Raw genomic sequence first — 17731 nt, 5'->3', positions numbered from 1 at the left:
CAAAGAATACATTTAAAACAATTCATTTCCTATTGGCAGTAAGGGTGTGCTGTAAAAATGGCTTCAGAAACATGTTAATTTATTTTTTACCTGACAAATACATATCATTCAACAAAGCATCTGAGGCTTTTACTCAGATTTTACTCATTCTTTACTCAGGCATTAAAAGCAATGATGTCCAAGGAAAGACTGAACAAGTGTTAGTGTGTTATTCATCTGGACGTGACAACACTGGTGGGCAAATTTAATTGTAAATGTATCTTTAAAGAGGCTTCCTCTTGGAACTCTGTTGTTTAAAAAAACAACAGCTACTTGTCCAGTCTTAGCTAAAACAACACTGCTTACCCTGTCTAAATGAATAAATCTGTCTTATGTTGGTTATCATTTGGAATAATACACAGGTACAAAGAATTCAGTTGAGAAATAAAAATTAACAGGTGAACAGAAAAGCACTTTCACAGACAAAAGTGGTGTGTATGGTTCTTCATTTTCTGCTCCATCAGCAGCACTTGCTCTAAAACAGTTAGAAAGAAATCTCTCTGCTCTGGGTTTTGGAGCTTGAGATGTTATTAACTGTTGCAGGGAAAACACAACACCATGATTTCAGCTCTTAGGAAGTAATAATCACCTCTTTTGTCCGTAGCTCTCACAGTGTCCTACAAAGATAAACTAAGCAAAATCCAATTTCTCAGCCTACACCCAGATACACCAAGAACATTTCTGCGTATGGCCATCTGCTCACTCCATAAAGATCTGAGCCCCGAGGCTCTGGATCTCTTTGGATGGAGAGCTTTGGCTGAGTGCATTTTGATACTAAGACCTACACAAGACATTGAAGAACTCTTTCCTCATCTTCCTCAAACTTGGGATGCCTGAAGAGCAATGCTTGTTTGTGTGCACTGACTGTAGCTGAATGCCATATTCAGTTTTTCTAAGTACTGAAGGCATCTCAGTAGAACAATACATAAAAACCTCATGATTAATTTCTGCCTTTCTCCAGTGTAAATGAAAAAGGATTTATTTACCCTGCTGTAAAACTGTAGCACAAGCAAGAGGGTCTACAATTTTAGCAGTTACTACAGCTAACTTCAAAGTATATTTAAAGATAAAAAAGGTCATTTTCTCTTATCAACCCTAAAACATTAAAATAAAAAAAAAAAAGGAGACTATGAAGGGTGCGTGTTTTGTTAACAAATCAAGTTTGTAAGTGCAGAATCCACAGAGGGCTAATGATGAGCTTTTGGCAAGCTACATATTTACATAGAATGCTGAACCAATCACTACATCATCAGCTTCTTATTGCCAACTTTTATATATTTGCATAGTTAAAGCACTCACCTGCCTTTTACTTTCACCTTTCCATTAAAATAATAGCTGCATACTGCAACCTTTGCAAGAACAACAAGCTGTAAACTTCAGCCCTGATATACATTATACATAAATTGCATATGTATGGATTTGCATTTGTATAAAAACATTTCAATCATTCTTTCCTTGAAATGAACCTGTGAAATAGACATACATCTGTGCAAAGAGACAGCTAATAGGGAATATTCAATTTTACAAACAAAATTGGAAAATCTGCCACCCAAGAAGCTGGTAATGAACATATTTGCTTTCATTTGAACAAGTCTATTTTCCAGGCCAGATAAATATCTGCTATTCATTTGCAATTTTAAATAGGGTATTTATATATATACACAAACACATAGATACCTGCAAACATAGACATATATGTGTGTGTGTGTGCTCAGACACAGACAAAAACAAATCTCTAAATATATAAATTTTATAAATATATAAAACGTGTATCATATAGTATCAGAAATCTATTATATCACATTTTATTAGTATATATACACATATAACATTTTCTGCTTTTCTCTTCACCTTACTATAAATATTGCCCTTTGTTGGGATAAATATGATGCAATTTATTTTCATTTTGGTTTTCTTTTACTAGTTTTTTTGTCATGAATAAAAGAAAAAATAACTAAATAATCTTTTTTCACATTATTTTTGATCTGTTTTCTTCTAAACCAAATATAGTGTAATGAAAACCTCCTTTCTTTTTTCTTTTTTTTTTTTTTCTGTTTCTAGCAAAATTGTTTGTTTCTATGAACTAAAGGGTATTATTCTCAATAGAACAGCAGAATCCTGCTGGAGTTTCCCATGCAAGTTATGAAGAACATCTGCAGCATTTGCACTGTGGTATCTCATTTGTAAGGAGTAGCACCTCAGCAAATCCACAAGTGATGCAAGCAGAGGAATCTTGATAACAATTTGTTGCTTTGGATATGTCTGCACTACAAATAGATGTAGTACAGAAATACGAGATATTGAAATAAATTCAATTCAGGCCTGGAAGTAAAGCAGCCAACGCATGTGGTCATCTACCTGTACTGATGCATTTAAAGGTATCTGAAATACCTTTTAAAAACCAACTTGGATTTCTCTGTGCTACAATTCATATTTATTACATGTTCTGCAGACACACTCCATGGGACTTCTCATTGCAGCATCTTATCACATAAGGATACCACTGTTTAGCCAAGGATGAAAGTAACAGATAAGACACAAACAATTTCTTTTCACTCCTCTTGTCCCCTGATAGCTGCTTCTTCTTAAAAAACAAAAACAAAAACGAAAAAAACAACCAAACACACAAGTAAACCTTACAGTGATGATATATAACGTTCTAGCACACTACTTTTAGCCAACTAGTGATTATGTTTAGCGTCCTGGTCACAAGTGTTTTTAAATGCTTCCTACAGAGACTTTTTTTTTTTTTTTTTAAATTTTAGAAGCTTGAAAGCAGAACAGAGATAAAGAAAAAAAAAAAGTCATTGACATTTTTCACATTTTCCAAAGCATACTCAAATTTCAAGCTTACATTCAAGGAACTGGGGTGTTTTTCGTCCATGTGCCACAGGTGCTGTTGTGCGTTTGCCAAAGACTTGTGCATCGAAACTGGCATAATCAAATGGTACTTTCCCAAACTTCTCCTGTTCTTTTCCCAGGGTGGCTCTGGAGGAGGTTACTGGCTGTGAAGTTCTGTAATCATACTGAGATACTGCAGACTGCTTTGCTAAATTTGTCCTGAAGAGAGAAGGAAAAGAATGAATGAGAAAGACAATATATTTAAATAACATTTTCTTCAAAACCAGGATACAGTTGCATATCAGTATCAGAAAGTGTGCTGCTATCATATGTAAAACTTAGCAGTAGGTGTATACAATAAATAGATAAGATAAATATGGTGGCTGACTTAATAGTCAAAGAGTACTTTGACTTCACACAAGTTCAAAGCTGAGGACATCGAAAAAGTCTAGTATTCTCTAGTAACAATGTGGGCTATTTACAAGAAAAATACTGATTTACTTCTAGATTACCACTGCAGCATAGTGTTTCCTTTATTTCTAAAAGTTGTCTGGATTTTTGCTTGTCAAAGGATTTGTAGTTTTATGGAACACTATTGTTCTCACTTTACTATGAATGACAATGGTATAAATATAAGATGATCCAAAATAATTGCCTCTGTTATTTGGGAGGAATGAATGATTTATGATGTGTTATTCCATTTAGTTATTGTTCAGTAACTACTTGTCTTTAGTAATTTCCTAAGGACTTTTCATACATAGAGTTAAGGCACGTGCAGTTGGAAGACACATGGACATAATACTCTGTAATGGCTCTGAAGGAACCATTAGAGCTGATCGTGTCAATAATCCACAGACTAAAGTGTCCCCAAATAGACCTGAATATAATAGGTCGTAATGACCACGGTGCCAATGATGTGCAAATTATGCATGTCTGTAGGATCCATATATATCTCAAACAAAATACAAATGCAAATAAAAAAATGTTTCCCCTTTTTGATGCCTTTATATAAATGAGAAATTAAACTAATTAAACCAATAAAATAAAGAAACTCAGAATATGAATTTTTCAATGGTGGGGAAACAGAATGAACAGAGTTCTCAACCCTTTAATATAATATAATATAATACTTGATCACTGGAAGATTCCTCTGAAATGAATCAGAAAATAAAGGAGGGCTGAACTGCTAAAAGTGCAATAAGGTTAAAGAGATCTTGAATCAAGCTTCAGTGGCCAAAATATTGTAACAAAAGAACAGTTTTTGAAAATTGTTTAAAGCATTTTAGCAAGATTGGAGATACAGTTAACAGGAGAAAGACATTTGAGAACCATTGATTAAGCTGTTTGTGTTGAAGTAAGATTTAGTAGAATATATTGGATTGCTTTTCAAAAAATTAGTCTGTTGCCTTTAACATCAGCCATATGCACAGGAACCAGCAGAAAGCTGCTTGTTAATTTTGCAATACAGTCAAGTTATTTAGCTTTGCAGAGGTTTGTCTTGGAAAACTGAGTTACCCCATAGCTAAAATCTGAAATAAAGGAAAGACCTGAGGACTGATCAATATAGTTAGTGCAGAAATACTTTGGAAAGACCAGGTTGTGGGGGCTCCTACCTGTGAGTCTGATCATGGCACTGCCCAGCTTTTGGAGACTCGAGCTGGTTCTTTTCCTGGGACATTGCCAACTTTTCAGCTGCAGCAATTGGACAACCAGAAAGGCTGTTTAAAAACAAGGTGACGAAAAGAAATGAAAAGGAACAAGAAGAAAAAAAAAAAGAAAAAAAAAACATTAAAATGAAATCATAAGCAAGGGCAATGTGTGCTCTGGAACCCAAAGACTTTGAACATCCCTGGGGCCCTGTGCGTCTATGGGAGCTGCTGCTATCATAGCACAGATATAGCTGGTTTTCAACCCACAATGTAAGACTGTGAAATTCATGTATTGGAGGTGATATATCTGGAAACTGAATCATGTAGGAGTTTTCCACAATTCTACTTTGATGTTTTGTGACTGGCAAGACACTAGAAAATTTTTTGACAAATGACATTTACTTTGTCAGCTAAACCATGCATATAAGCCTCGTACTGATTAAAAGGAGAGTGAATTTGGGGAAAAACAGGGCTATTGAAAGACTGCTACCAAAGAACATATTTTGAGATTTTAAGTTGTTTGTTTGTTTGTTTTTCCTGTTTGTTTTATTAGGTTAAAAGATGTTTTCTAATCCTATTCATTGCTCACTTATGTTACAGCTGATGTGCTACAAAGATGACTGGGGATTTAAAACAGGAAACACACTGAAAAAATATTTACCAGTTCTTTATATTTTCTTGTAGATGAGCTTGTGATCTCTCTGGTAAAGACTACAGAGAGCAAAACAGTATGATAATCCTTGATTTTGCTGTCCTCATACAATAACCAATCAACCAATCGATCACCAAAAAAAAAGACAATCCCACCAAAAAAAATCCATTCAGCAAAAAAAGTCAGTTTTGAAAATTTTCTGTCCCAAGCTTGATTGTAAGATTGACATCATTATATTTTTCCAGAAGAACTATAACAGAATAGTTTGGCTTGCTGGCTTCCAGTAGAAAGCAGTCCTGACAAGAGCCGTGCCGACAGCAGCGACTTGCTGGAGATGGAGCGCGTCGGCTCTCTGCCCCACCTGCAGCCCAGCTGCGATTCCCCAGCTGCCTGTCTGGAAGGCTTTTCTCAATTTTACTTTCTCCCTGCAGGCAGTGAGTTAAACAGGCAGGAGTGTTCCAAGCAGGGAGATGACATTCCTGAGGGTAATAAATTGAGTTAGTTTTTACCAGGATTCTAAGGTGTTCCACTTAAAATTTCCTGTTTTGCTAAAAGGGAATGTGCTTTGATGGGAAGCTCCTGCCAAAGACATACGGGGTGCAAAATGAAGAGGCTTTGGTTTCCAGTAGGTTTTCTAGCTGTAGCAATAATAATATATTTACTCATTCCTACCCCTTTTGCATGATAGTGTTTCAATGTGAAGACTGTAATGAAATTGTTGTTTGAAATCTCATATGTGAAAAATACTAGTTGAATTTGCCACCCTCAATGCTGCAGCCATTTTTTATATAATGAAATTAAACACAATTATTTGGTTATAAACAATACAGGCTACCCTTACAGTTTGTAGGAATTCTGCAGCATAGTACATAACATCTAATTTCAAGATGTGCCCATCAATTTACTCCAAAGCACATTTTAGATTTTAAGTGGACAGGAACTTTTCCAGCCTACCTTCTGTGTGTGTTGCGATTGCTGTTGACATGTCCTCTCCCAGTGCATCCTGGGGTCGGGCACTTTAAAACATTTTCGTGCATGGCAAGAACTAAATGGGAATAAGAAAAAAAAAATATATATAATAGCATTCATCAACTAAAAATACATGTATTAAAAAACATGAACATTTTTTTCCTCAAACTGAGATTCTTAATGCTGTCACATTTTGACTACAAACAAAAAGAAGCAGCAAAGGACCTACAGCACAGCAAGGCCAGTTTATCCCTATGTTGTTATAGTGTGGCTTCCCACATGTACATCATTGTTTCTAGAGACTTTAAAAGAAGAAAGGTTAGCAAGGATATTGTATCATGAAGCCCTTTGCCCACTGACCCATACATCACTAACACAGTCAACTAGAAAAGGGAGATCACAGAGGAACTCTGGGCCATGCAGTTATGCTATGTATAGCTGCAGCCCTCAGGTATAGGCTTTTTATGCCTTGCACCTGAGTATGATGATCTGATCTGAGCCCTGATGAATTGATCTTTGAAGTCTGATGCCTCCTGATCATCTGAGCTCTGCCAAAACTACTTTAGACCAATCGGTCATGCTCCCAAGCAGCAACTTACACTCCCAGCAGTGGTTACAACCTCTTACATGTACATTTCTTGTCTTTTGATGCAGATCATCTTTACTAAGACTGAGATGTATGTCTGTATTAAACAGAATATGTCTTTGTATGTCTGTCCTTCACGACTTCAGTGCTGCACTACCCCTCTGGGTGCACAGTGCTTTAAAAAAGCTGACTGTTCAGTTAACTGGTTTATTCTGTCAGGAACCAAATTGCGCACACACATATATATATTTTTTATTTTTGTATTCCCCCAGGACAGAACACATCTGAATGGAAGTGTGCTAATTAACAAGGACCTGTTAGTTTTAAATTTTAGGAAGTTATTGTTGCCAGGGCCTTCCAAATGCAGTGGCCTGCATAACTCAGCAGATGTTTCTATACGTATAGTTTAGTACCAGATTTATAAGAGAGAGAGCTACAGTTAGGAACAGGACATTGGTAAAGTGCAAGCATCCTTTTAATTTGTTGTTACACATGCCGCAAAAAAACCAATCTAACTAGGTTGTTTAAATGACTAGTTTCACATTAGGTTTTGGCTTATTATGGAGCATATAATTGCATCACATTGCAAGATTACACACATACACACACACAAACCAATGTAATCAGATCCGCACAGCTAGAAATAAGCAGAGAAATTCAGGCTAGACTGGGCATAAAAGGGCTAGCATGGTACAGTCATACAAGACGGACATGCTGTGGACCAACACTGGGATATACTGATGGAAATAACCTTTTTGAGCTCAGTGATAAGGGGAACGCTGGAAACATCTCTGAATAAGCATGCCCAGGCCTCTCAGTTATTGGCAATGAAAACCAGCAGCCTCGGCGTGTGATTACGGCAAATCAGGTCACAGATCTGAAACAAGCAGGTGATTTCTGTGCTGCATGCATTAGCCAAAGGCAGGGGAAAGCAAGATCTTGAAGATTCATAAGACTCCAGTGTGCAGGTCTGCTGGCAGGGTGGGGATAGTTTGACTCAGATTTTATTCTTCCCCAACGACCCGAGGAACCTAGTGGTGTTTGTTATGCTACTGCTGAGGAGTACTTGAGCTCCACAAATGTGGGAAGTAGGGCCATGATTAAGAGCTGGAGGGCAAAGAAGGTGCCATGGCCCTTCTCTCAGCCTCATTCTGCACTTTCACCCAGAAAAAGTGAGTTTCTTTTCCAGCTTGAGTACACACTACCCACAATACTGGGCCAAATCCAGTTATTTTTGACTACAAGGTGATGATACTCACTTTCTAGTGGCACTCTAACTTTATGTGGACAGCCCGAGAGACTGCGGTGGTGAGGGTACAGCCCAGTCACGTGCCCTGTGCCATCACATCCTGGGATGGGACATTTGGTCTCTCTCTTTTCAGGCCTGGGTGAATCTGCAGAGAAATCAGATAATGATTTTGTTTGGCTTTAGCCCTTTCTGCACTCAGCTGAGCGAACCTAGGAGCATGATACTTCAGATGTAATTCCTACACAAAGTTTTAGCAGAGATGTATGTGATTTAAGCATCACTTTAGGTTTTCACACTGTGTCCTTTAAACAATGGCTTCCCCCTCCCAATATACCATTTATGTGCTGAACTATATAGCATTAGGATTATGGTGTCATTTATTCCATTCAGAGCCTCAAACAGGACAGAAGCCACAATCCAGTAAGCCAGAAAACTGGCAGCGTCAGCCAACAGCAAGATATATAAAAGAATAAATAAAAAAACAGAAACACTCTTTTACTCTGTTAATGTCAGACTCCAGGAAGCTGGGACAATCAAATAAAAGCTGAGGTGTGAAACAAACAAACAAACAAAAAGCATTTCAACCAGAAGCCTTTCCTTAAATATCGCAGATCTCTAGGCTGTAGGTTCTTTGTTAGGGAACTGAATACATGCCACTTTACATTTGAGAGGCAAGGCAAGCGACTCCCTCTGGTACACATGGCAATGCCGCTTTGTGGAGCAGCCCACAATGACAGTGAAAACATGGAGCAGCCGATACCCTTTCAAAAGTGAGGTCTCAGCCCAGCCCCACAGCTACCACTCTGGAATGACCACAGTGCATTCCCAATTTTTGTTTCGAGCACCTAGAATTGTGCAAGAAGCACTGGTCAGAAAGGCTTTATTTGATTTCCAATGCAGGATCAAATGCCTGGGCGAGAAATGGATGAATTTGAGTCCAGAAATTCTCTTGTGAGAAATCTGGAGGAAGTGGCCGCATAAATTGCTGAGGATGGTTTTAGCTCCATCTGTGATTGGCTGCCAACAACATTCGGTGCTGGGGGAGTAAACAGCTGCAGCCAGCACAGCGAGCAGCCTCCTTCAACCTTGATTTGTTGGACTGCAAGGTAGGATGTGCTTAGGGACACAATCGCCAGAGACAGCTGAGGGTTAAACTTCTTGGCCAGATTTCAGGTAAATAAATAAATAAATAAATAAATAGGGAGGAAAGAAAATAAGACTGAGCATCAACAGGAGACCACATGCCTTTTAGAATCACTGCAAGTGGAATGTGCTGCAATAGTGGACAGAAAACAAAGGGAGCTTGAAATTTGATTTAATTTTTTATTCCACTAATTGGAAAGGTTCATCATTAAAAAAGATGGAAAAATATAAATTAAAGTCATTTTTTTCTGATGCAGAATCCAAGAAAGAAAATTAAGAGCTGATGGATTTCCTGGTAAATTTTTCAAAAATAAAAAATAATATAAAGTGAAAAATTTTTGTGCCTGATGCTACATTGACTAAAATTATATAGTGTTTATATGATCTGAACAAAACCTAGTTTATGCATCCATGAGCATTACCTCTTAACTCACCTACAAACTACAGCTAATAATAATAGGAGGCAGATCAGGAAGGGCGAGATTCTGCTGTGCTTACCATCACTGCTCCTTCCTATGTGTGCTGTGAGAAAATCACATTGACTCCAATGTAAACCTGTTGAACATAGCTAGTCTCAGGATAAGAAAAGCTATCTAAAAAATTCCTGCATATACCATAGTCATCTGAGCAAATAAAGGTTCATGTAGTTTAGCAAGGAGGTAGACTAATACCTTGCATGCACAGCTTGACATGCTAATGAAAAGACTGCTTGAGACAGAAAAACGAGATGCATGCATGGAAATATTCTTTAGTTGCAGCTCCTAAAAAACTTGTCAGTTATCTTATACACTAAATACTTTAGATCACTCAACTAGTATAATATTTGCAATGTACTCAGGAACTACTCTAAAGTAACACTAGGAGTACCAAAGTAATTAAATTATCAAAACCAGAAATTGCAGCAATGCTGTGGTGACCTCAGTATATTTGGAAGCCCAAAAGGAAAACTCAAAGGACAGATGAATTTGTTGTTACTTACTGCAGCAGGGAGTGTGCTCATAAAATGACATCTCTTGATGTTCTGTAATTATCCTCAATTGAGGAGTTTCATACCAGACTGACCAGTTTATAAATCAAACCCAAATCTTTTAAATCTCCACTTCTAGAAACCTGATTAAGTACCGAAAATGGAGCAACGTTCCTACAGCTTTGCAGGAGATTGCACAACCACCAGAAACGATAAAGATTTTGAAACTTACTGGTAATTCTGCTGATGGCGAATGAGGCAGAAAAGCATGGTTTGTGCTTTCCTGGCTCAGAAGTGCTGGCTGTAGTTAAATCTAATGTTGATACATGAAGTAGACTGAACTGAGAAAACACATGGCTTGGGAATTAGGTGGTATATTTGGAAGAGGCCAGTTTTTCACCCTAACCTTTCCTTAGCCACTGTTTTAATGTCTTCTCTTTTGGCTGCTGAAATTTAGGAGGTATATATTAGCGTGCTATGGAGGAGGAGGTAGAGGAGGAGGAAAAGGAGAAGGAGTGTTAGTGCCAGCTACACAGCCCTTTTAGTACCCATTACTGATCATTTCACATAGCGGTTTGGCAGGAAGCCAAGTACCTAGCGTTTAACCTGGTTAGATGCAAGGCACTAGTGTGAAGGTACATAATTAACAAAATTACCAGCTAAATTCCAGATTCTTTACTGTTGCTATAAAACCCAGTTCAGAATGCTCTATCAGTCACAGGATAAATGCGTAAGCGAGTATGAACAGTCAAAAATACTTCCTTACGTTTGTTGCTAAATATCTGTCTCCCACCAATGTCGATAACTTTGGTTTGTCTCCTTTCCCCTGCTAGATGCTCCAGAAGAAATCTATCCAGTTCCTTGTAGGTGCTGTGAAACACATGCCCCTGCTCTGCCTGCAGAGCGATTGCTTGTTCTAGCAAACTCAAGTTCCCTTTTGTTTTGTCCAGCTCAACTGACACTTCTGTGATTTCTGACAGGCACTCATTGTCATCTTCTTCACTTTCAGGGAAGGGATTCTGAATTCTTTTATCAAAAGGATCTGGGTGAGACTCCTGGGGTGCTCTTAGTTCTGTTTCCGAGTCACAAAGTGTTCCACAGGGGCCAAAATCTACCTCTTCCTTAATAATTTCTGGGACTTCCAGTATGCTAGGCTGATTACACTCTACCATGTACTTCGGAGTTACAAGAGGCTTTACACTAGTTTCTTCCGAGAAATTCGAGGAGCTGTCCCACTCATTGTCCATAGTTTCAGAGTTACTTTCATTTTCTTCAGATGAACAGTATTTTGTGTCAGAAATAACAGTCTTTGCCTTTCCTTCAGTTGAGTTAATCATGTAACATTCATCAGTGTCATCACTTTCTGTTTTTAAGGATTGAATGCCACTGTCATTTAGATTTTCAGCCACTGTTTGACTGGGTGCATCTTTTGCTAATTTTCCCTTGTTCATCAGAGATGAGGCCACAGCATCTTGATAGCTGGAGTAGTTATCTTTTCTTTGACTGGAATTTTCATGCCCACCTGGATGAGGGGTTTCCTCAGATGATTTTGGAGTACTTTCCTCTGCACGACAAAAAAGCAAGAGAAAAATATGCAAGAATAATTGGTTTTTGTGTCTAGTAGAAGAGATATGAAGATATTTACTTATCAATTGACATCTCTTTACTCAAAAGCTGTTCTGAGATTATATCTACTTTACATTATAGCTCCAAAACTATATGACAAATAAATACGTTGCCATTTTTCACTGATGCTGAAGACATATATTATTTTAGAACACATGCACATTCATATACATTCATTTAAATATGTGCCATATATAGATAGATACTGTACATATACACACAATCTACATGATATTTGCATAAAATACATACAAGTACACACATAAATTAAAATTGCTCTGATCTATTTTCACTTTTCTTTCACCTAAGATTCCCAAATATTTTCTCAAAATGGACCTTAATTACTTTTCCAGTCACCCCAGATCCTCTGAAAGACCTTGCTGGAAAAAACCTCAATACTTCACAAAAGGCAAGCTTCTGGCCACCACTGAATTGTCACATTAAGTGACAGATCAGGTCATGCACAGGCAAACAGAAATGGTTGTTATGTACAGACTCATAAAGGACTTGTTAAAGACACCACTGAAGTGCATCCTGTCTTTATAAACATCTTTCTTCAGAAGGAAAGCAGCAGCCAGCAGGTAATAGAAGCTGCATGTAGGAGAGGTGGTCGGTGTGGAAGACAATATGCCTTTTGTATCTCATTTAATTTTTTATAAACATTTCCTCTGACAAGGACACTCAAAAATACATCTCCATCATCTTTCTTTCTGGTAATTATCTCTCTAAAATCAACACTGGTTTGCCAGGATCAAGTAAATATTGCCATAGTAACTAAAAGCATTTTTGGATGAAGGGAAGAATTTAGTCACAACACTAGCCCCTTCAATAATGCTGATTATAGGGTACATTCTTTTGTTGGGATCTATTCAACATAAACTGAAAAATTTAACATTTTACTTCCTAGAAAGGAGGATGAATAAACAAGCGCAGACTATTTCGTAAGATATGTCTGTTCTCTCCTGAATCAGTAGTCCAGGTTTAAATAATAAATTAAGCATAGTCTAAAATGCAAATGAAGTTTCTCTCAATAACACAGCGAGCTATTAAGAGAAAGTGTAAAGGGTTATGATAATTTTAAAGTATTATGAACTACAGAAAACAAATAAAAGCATTTTCAGTGAATATGTCCAATTCATTGAACTATTCTCTCAATCCACTTAACTACCCACATGTGTACAATAATGATTTATAGACATTATACCTAATTATGCATATTTGGGCTGTGTTAGAGTGCCTAACAAAAGCTCTAGAAAGCAACAATTACCTCTGTTGCTTAGCTACATAGTTTAAAATATTCCTATTAAGTGCAGATTATTGTGAAGGGGAAAAGGGGGACAAAAATGCACATGTGCACCACAATGCATTTCACTTTACTGCTGCCAAACTGTTAGCATTTTGGGTCATTTCCAGTTTACATAATTGTTTGGTTCAACTGTTTGTTATATGTTAAAAGAAAATATTGATTAATTCTTATTCTTCTTCAGAAAATTGAACTCATGTGGGGAGAGATGGCCTTATGTACTCTGTTCACAAAGTTGTGTTTAAAAAAATCTCCGTAAACCTTAGTGCAACTTTTTAGCAGCTGGTCTAGTACCACACACATTGCAGTATTCTGAATAAAAAAGTCTGTGGTCTTTTCATATCTGAGCAAGTAAGAATGATGATTTGGCTCTATGACCCACTTTGGCCAAATGTTTTTTTTATTATTTGCTTTTCTGCATTTGGAATATAGCAAAATCCCATCAGTGGGTTATTTCCAAAGGAAATAAGTTCTAGTTTTAAAATAAGTCTCCCATCCTTCAAAACAAAAGAAAACAAAACAAACCTTGATGATAGAAACAGGTCTTTTCAGTTATTTTTCTGTATGAAAGATGAAAAATAATATAAATACAAAACAGATTTTTGCCTCTTAAATAATCGGCAATTTTTAAATGCAATGTTTAAAAATTTGTTGTTGAACCAGTCTTAATAGTTCACCTGTCCCAGCTTTGCTTTTCAATTCTACAGGCTGTAAATTTACTTTAAAAATAATCAAAACTCAGCTTTGTTTACAGTTGCATCAAGCCATGAACTGAAGCATTAACTGATCAACCTACAAGAACCATGAGTTCATAATAAAATGAGCAATATTACAAATATTGCCTACATACCCAGACCAGCTGTATGCTTTAGCTGAAATTGGCTTTGTAGCTGGTGAAATTAATGCAAGAGGGATAGGTTGTATTATCATTGACACAAGCAGTTTTCGAGAAATCTCACTTGTATCAAATGCCTATTTTTGAAAGAAGGTGGCTTTTTCCTTTTGAGTGAAGGGCTAGGTGCAAACAGGGTTCCCCTACACTTATATCAATAGACCTGGCCCAACAATTAGCCTTTTTTTTTTTAAAAAAAAAAAAAAAAAAGAACCAGTTGAATAACCTTGGTTCATCTGTATGTGGCACAAATTCTACCTTTACACCCATCATAGTGCTTTCCCTTCAACAAGTTCTTCAAGCTGTGCAGAGGACAGACACAAGGGAAAGAAAAACACATTACTGAGGCAGTCCTGGATGGCCAGGAACCAGGTTGAATCGATACAAGAATAATTAATTAAAATCTATATATCTCAAAAAAAAAAAAAAAAAAAAAAGGCCCAAACAAACAAATATAACACACAAGAACTCTTACTCAAACTGCTCTTTGCCACATAGACATGACAGAAAGACCTCCACTGATTTTGATCTTATAAAACTAGGATTTGACTCCTTAATCAGAAAGACTGCCTCCTTTTTCTATTTGTTTTATAGTATTCATATACATATATTTTGGGGGTTTGGTTTTGTTTTAAAGAAAATCTATTTAGAGTGGATATAGATATAAATTTCTAATCTCAGTTCATCATAGAATCATAAAACAGCCTGAGCTGGAAGGAACTTCAAAAGATTATCTGATACAACCTTTGGAGGAAGAGGGAGCCTAGATGAGGTTATCTAGCACGCTATCCTTCCAAAATATTTGAGAAGATGGTACAAGAAACTGAGTGAAAAATAAATCACCTTTAAACTCCTGTAGCAATCAGCAACTGAGTGGAATAGAAGTTCACTCTGTTTTCATAGCATCTATGATTACTTATTTCTCAAGGCCAGATCACATCACTTTCATCTTGACTTTTGCTATCTAATGTTGACTTCCCTTTAAAACAAATGTGGAAAGTGTTTCACTGATTTCTTCTCACTTGTCTGACTAACAACTTGTGTGGACTTCTGAAACAAATGTGTGACAGCTAGTTTAGTTTAATTTTGTTTTCATCCTCAATATACATAAATATATACTAGGAAGCAAAAAAAACCCAACATACTGCAGCTATAACTTTCTGTCTCCCTGTCCTCTTCCATATTTTGCAGGATACACACTGTAGAAGTTTCTATAAATTTGGCTTAGCAGAGTTAGAATAACAAGTATAAAGTGCTGAGTCTAATAATCACATTATACAGAACACACGTAGCAGTCACATGCATGAAATTGCTTTGCTAAATGTTAAAGTCAACAATGTTTTGCTAAGCTCTTTTTTTTTTTTTTTCCCCTCCTAAGAGCTCTATATATTCCAGTGAAATTATACTCTTCATAAATGTGTTTTTCTCAGTGGTGGGCTTAACCTTGTTCTTTGACAGAGCTAGTGGAGAAGCAGATGCTGCTCCATATCTGACCTGCTGCAGCAGTTGTCTCTCTGTGTGACCTACAAAACGTTTACAAGACCCCAGGAGGAGTTATTGTACAAAATAATTGGAAGTACGATGGTTAAACTTAGACAAAAATGAACCATGCCAACTCTGCTAGAAGTCAAACACATTCTGTATCCTTTTTGAAAACACTGTTTCATATGTCCCCTCTATGGAATTCAGATACAAAGGAAGCTGCACTGCACGACTACCTGAAGTTGAGCTGCTTTCGAGGACACTGATGTCTTCCTGTAAGTCTGTCCTGTCTTCATTTTCTTCTTTGCATTCCAAACTGGGGCTGTAATGGCGGGGCTTCATTAACAGGGACTTCCTTTTGTTGACAGGGACACCTGATATCTGTTCTTCGGCTTTTCTCTTCTTAGCCATGGAGCATTTGTAGGCACTGCAATATCAATTGGCAATGATAGAGAAAAATGGGGGAGAAGTGAGGGGTAAATTGTTTAAAAAATAACATCATCCCCTAGTTTAAATCCAAGTATAGAAGTGAGGACTAACAAAATATTAATTCACTTGCAGTTTGAGCAAATTGTGTTCAGTGGATATTTAATTTTAGCTCATGTACTCGAAGTCCAGGGCCCAGGCAAGTCCCATTTCTTTTCAGTGTTGCCAAAATTTGTCTAGGGGAAGGGTAGTGAGGAGGAAGACCAAACCAAAAAAAGACATAATCCAACATCCTTAATCCTGAACCAGTATATTCCATTCTAAGACCAGCTCTGCAGTAAAATAAACACTCCCAGGAAAAGATGGACTAAATTATAGTCTGAGTTGATAATCCAGAGAAACAGCTAAGGGGAAAAATACACCACTAGTCATACTACCACATCCTGAGCCTTTGGCTCCATTACCTTTACATCAGTATGGATATCCAACTACATACCTTGAGTTCAACAGCATAAAACCTGCATGAATCACACTGTACCTTCAGAAGATGTTACCGTACGGTCCCTCTTTCAATAATCAGTCCCAGCCATTGGTTTCATTTCATTATTTCCAGCCATAAATGCCTAGTTTAAGCTCTTCTCAGGTCTCTATACATGCTTTGGAAAAAGATTCCTCCGCAGGACTATTCATCCCCCCTTCAAAATAGATCTATCTGACAAACAGGGTGAACCATCCTCCTGGAAAGACCTTGCCCCGTCTAGATGTCCAACTTTCAGCTGACCAACATGAGAAGAGAGGGCAATGTTTCAAATGGGGAGATTGTTCCCAGATTTGGTGTACTTCTTTAAGCTCCTTTAAGATCCACATATTGATCTGCATATTAATTTACTTCTACAGATATTTAGATATTTAGCAAAGCCTTAGCTGCCATGCAGCTGATTGGTATGGCATATAGGTGTTACATCATACAACATCTCACTAAGGAGGCTTGAACGTTCAACGCTTTTTTTAAAATAACTTTTTGTGTAAGTGATTTAGCATTATTTCATTGTGCTTTTACACACAGTATTCTAAGAAATTTATGTAGTATGAATAATAGTACTCATATTATATCTGTCAGAGATGAAAAAACTACATATATCATTCTGTGTAATCCACTCCATGGTTTCTCAACCTTAGGCACCCCAAGGGTGCATTACAAATCTACACAATGCCCTTAGGTGTTGGATTTTACATTTGGCTCACTGACTTAACCGCAAGATTTGCAAAAAATCCATGTATGCAGAGAACTCCTATTGCTTACACATATTACAAGCTCACCAGCATAAATTAATCCTTCCAAGGTATCTTACGTGCACTAAATTGGCTCAGATTCTGATTGCTTTGGATGAAAGCATATGACTAACTTGAGCTTTTTGTTAAAAAAATACCCATTTTTGGCTGAGCACCTTTTTGGCAATCCAAAGGACACAGAAATACAAAGATTTGCATTTTAGGGGGAATGTTAAAATTCTACCATGTGCATCTTAAACACGTTAGATATTCTTGATCTTCTGAAAGCTAAAATGCTATGGGCATCAGGAATGCTGGATGCTAAGCACCTGCTGTAGTTGAATACATTATGGCTTCTGTATTACTTCTCTGTTGATGAGTAGAGAATAACATAAATATCATATTAAAGGTCAGAATCACAATGGTATAAGCATCCGCTTGAAAATGATGCCATATAACAGACATCAGGGATGGAGGTAGTGTCCAAAAATACACATAATTTATTTCAAAGAAAATGCTATCAAGAGTTTCTTAATTCATATTTGTGAAAACAATTTATATAATTTATGTTGTTTCATGAAAATTGAATAAATGACAAATGTTTGAAATCCCTTCTCACACGATTTTTTTAACAA

General features: G+C 37.0%; 1 protein-coding gene across 3 annotated transcripts in view; it reads right to left on the bottom strand.

Annotated features, from left to right (window-relative positions):
• Positions 1-17731, bottom strand: part of ST18 (ST18 C2H2C-type zinc finger transcription factor) — a 101813-nt gene that overhangs the window by 34769 nt on the left and 49313 nt on the right. For all 3 annotated transcript variants that reach the window (XM_071804113.1, XM_071804115.1, XM_071804114.1), the window contains 6 exons: positions 15635-15825; positions 10862-11659; positions 7996-8130; positions 6136-6226; positions 4494-4598; positions 2894-3099 (listed from right to left, as the gene is read on the bottom strand). In XM_071804113.1, coding sequence (XP_071660214.1) covers positions 2894-3099; positions 4494-4598; positions 6136-6226; positions 7996-8130; positions 10862-11659; positions 15635-15825 — 1526 coding nt within the window. The remainder of the gene's footprint in view (positions 1-2893; positions 3100-4493; positions 4599-6135; positions 6227-7995; positions 8131-10861; positions 11660-15634; positions 15826-17731) is intronic.

This window comes from Patagioenas fasciata, chromosome 2, assembly GCF_037038585.1.
Source record: "Patagioenas fasciata isolate bPatFas1 chromosome 2, bPatFas1.hap1, whole genome shotgun sequence".
In the NCBI taxonomy this organism is placed as follows: domain Eukaryota; kingdom Metazoa; phylum Chordata; class Aves; order Columbiformes; family Columbidae; genus Patagioenas; species Patagioenas fasciata.
The sequence above is the reverse complement of the archived record's forward strand: the minus strand, read 5'-3'. Positions and strand labels throughout refer to the sequence as shown.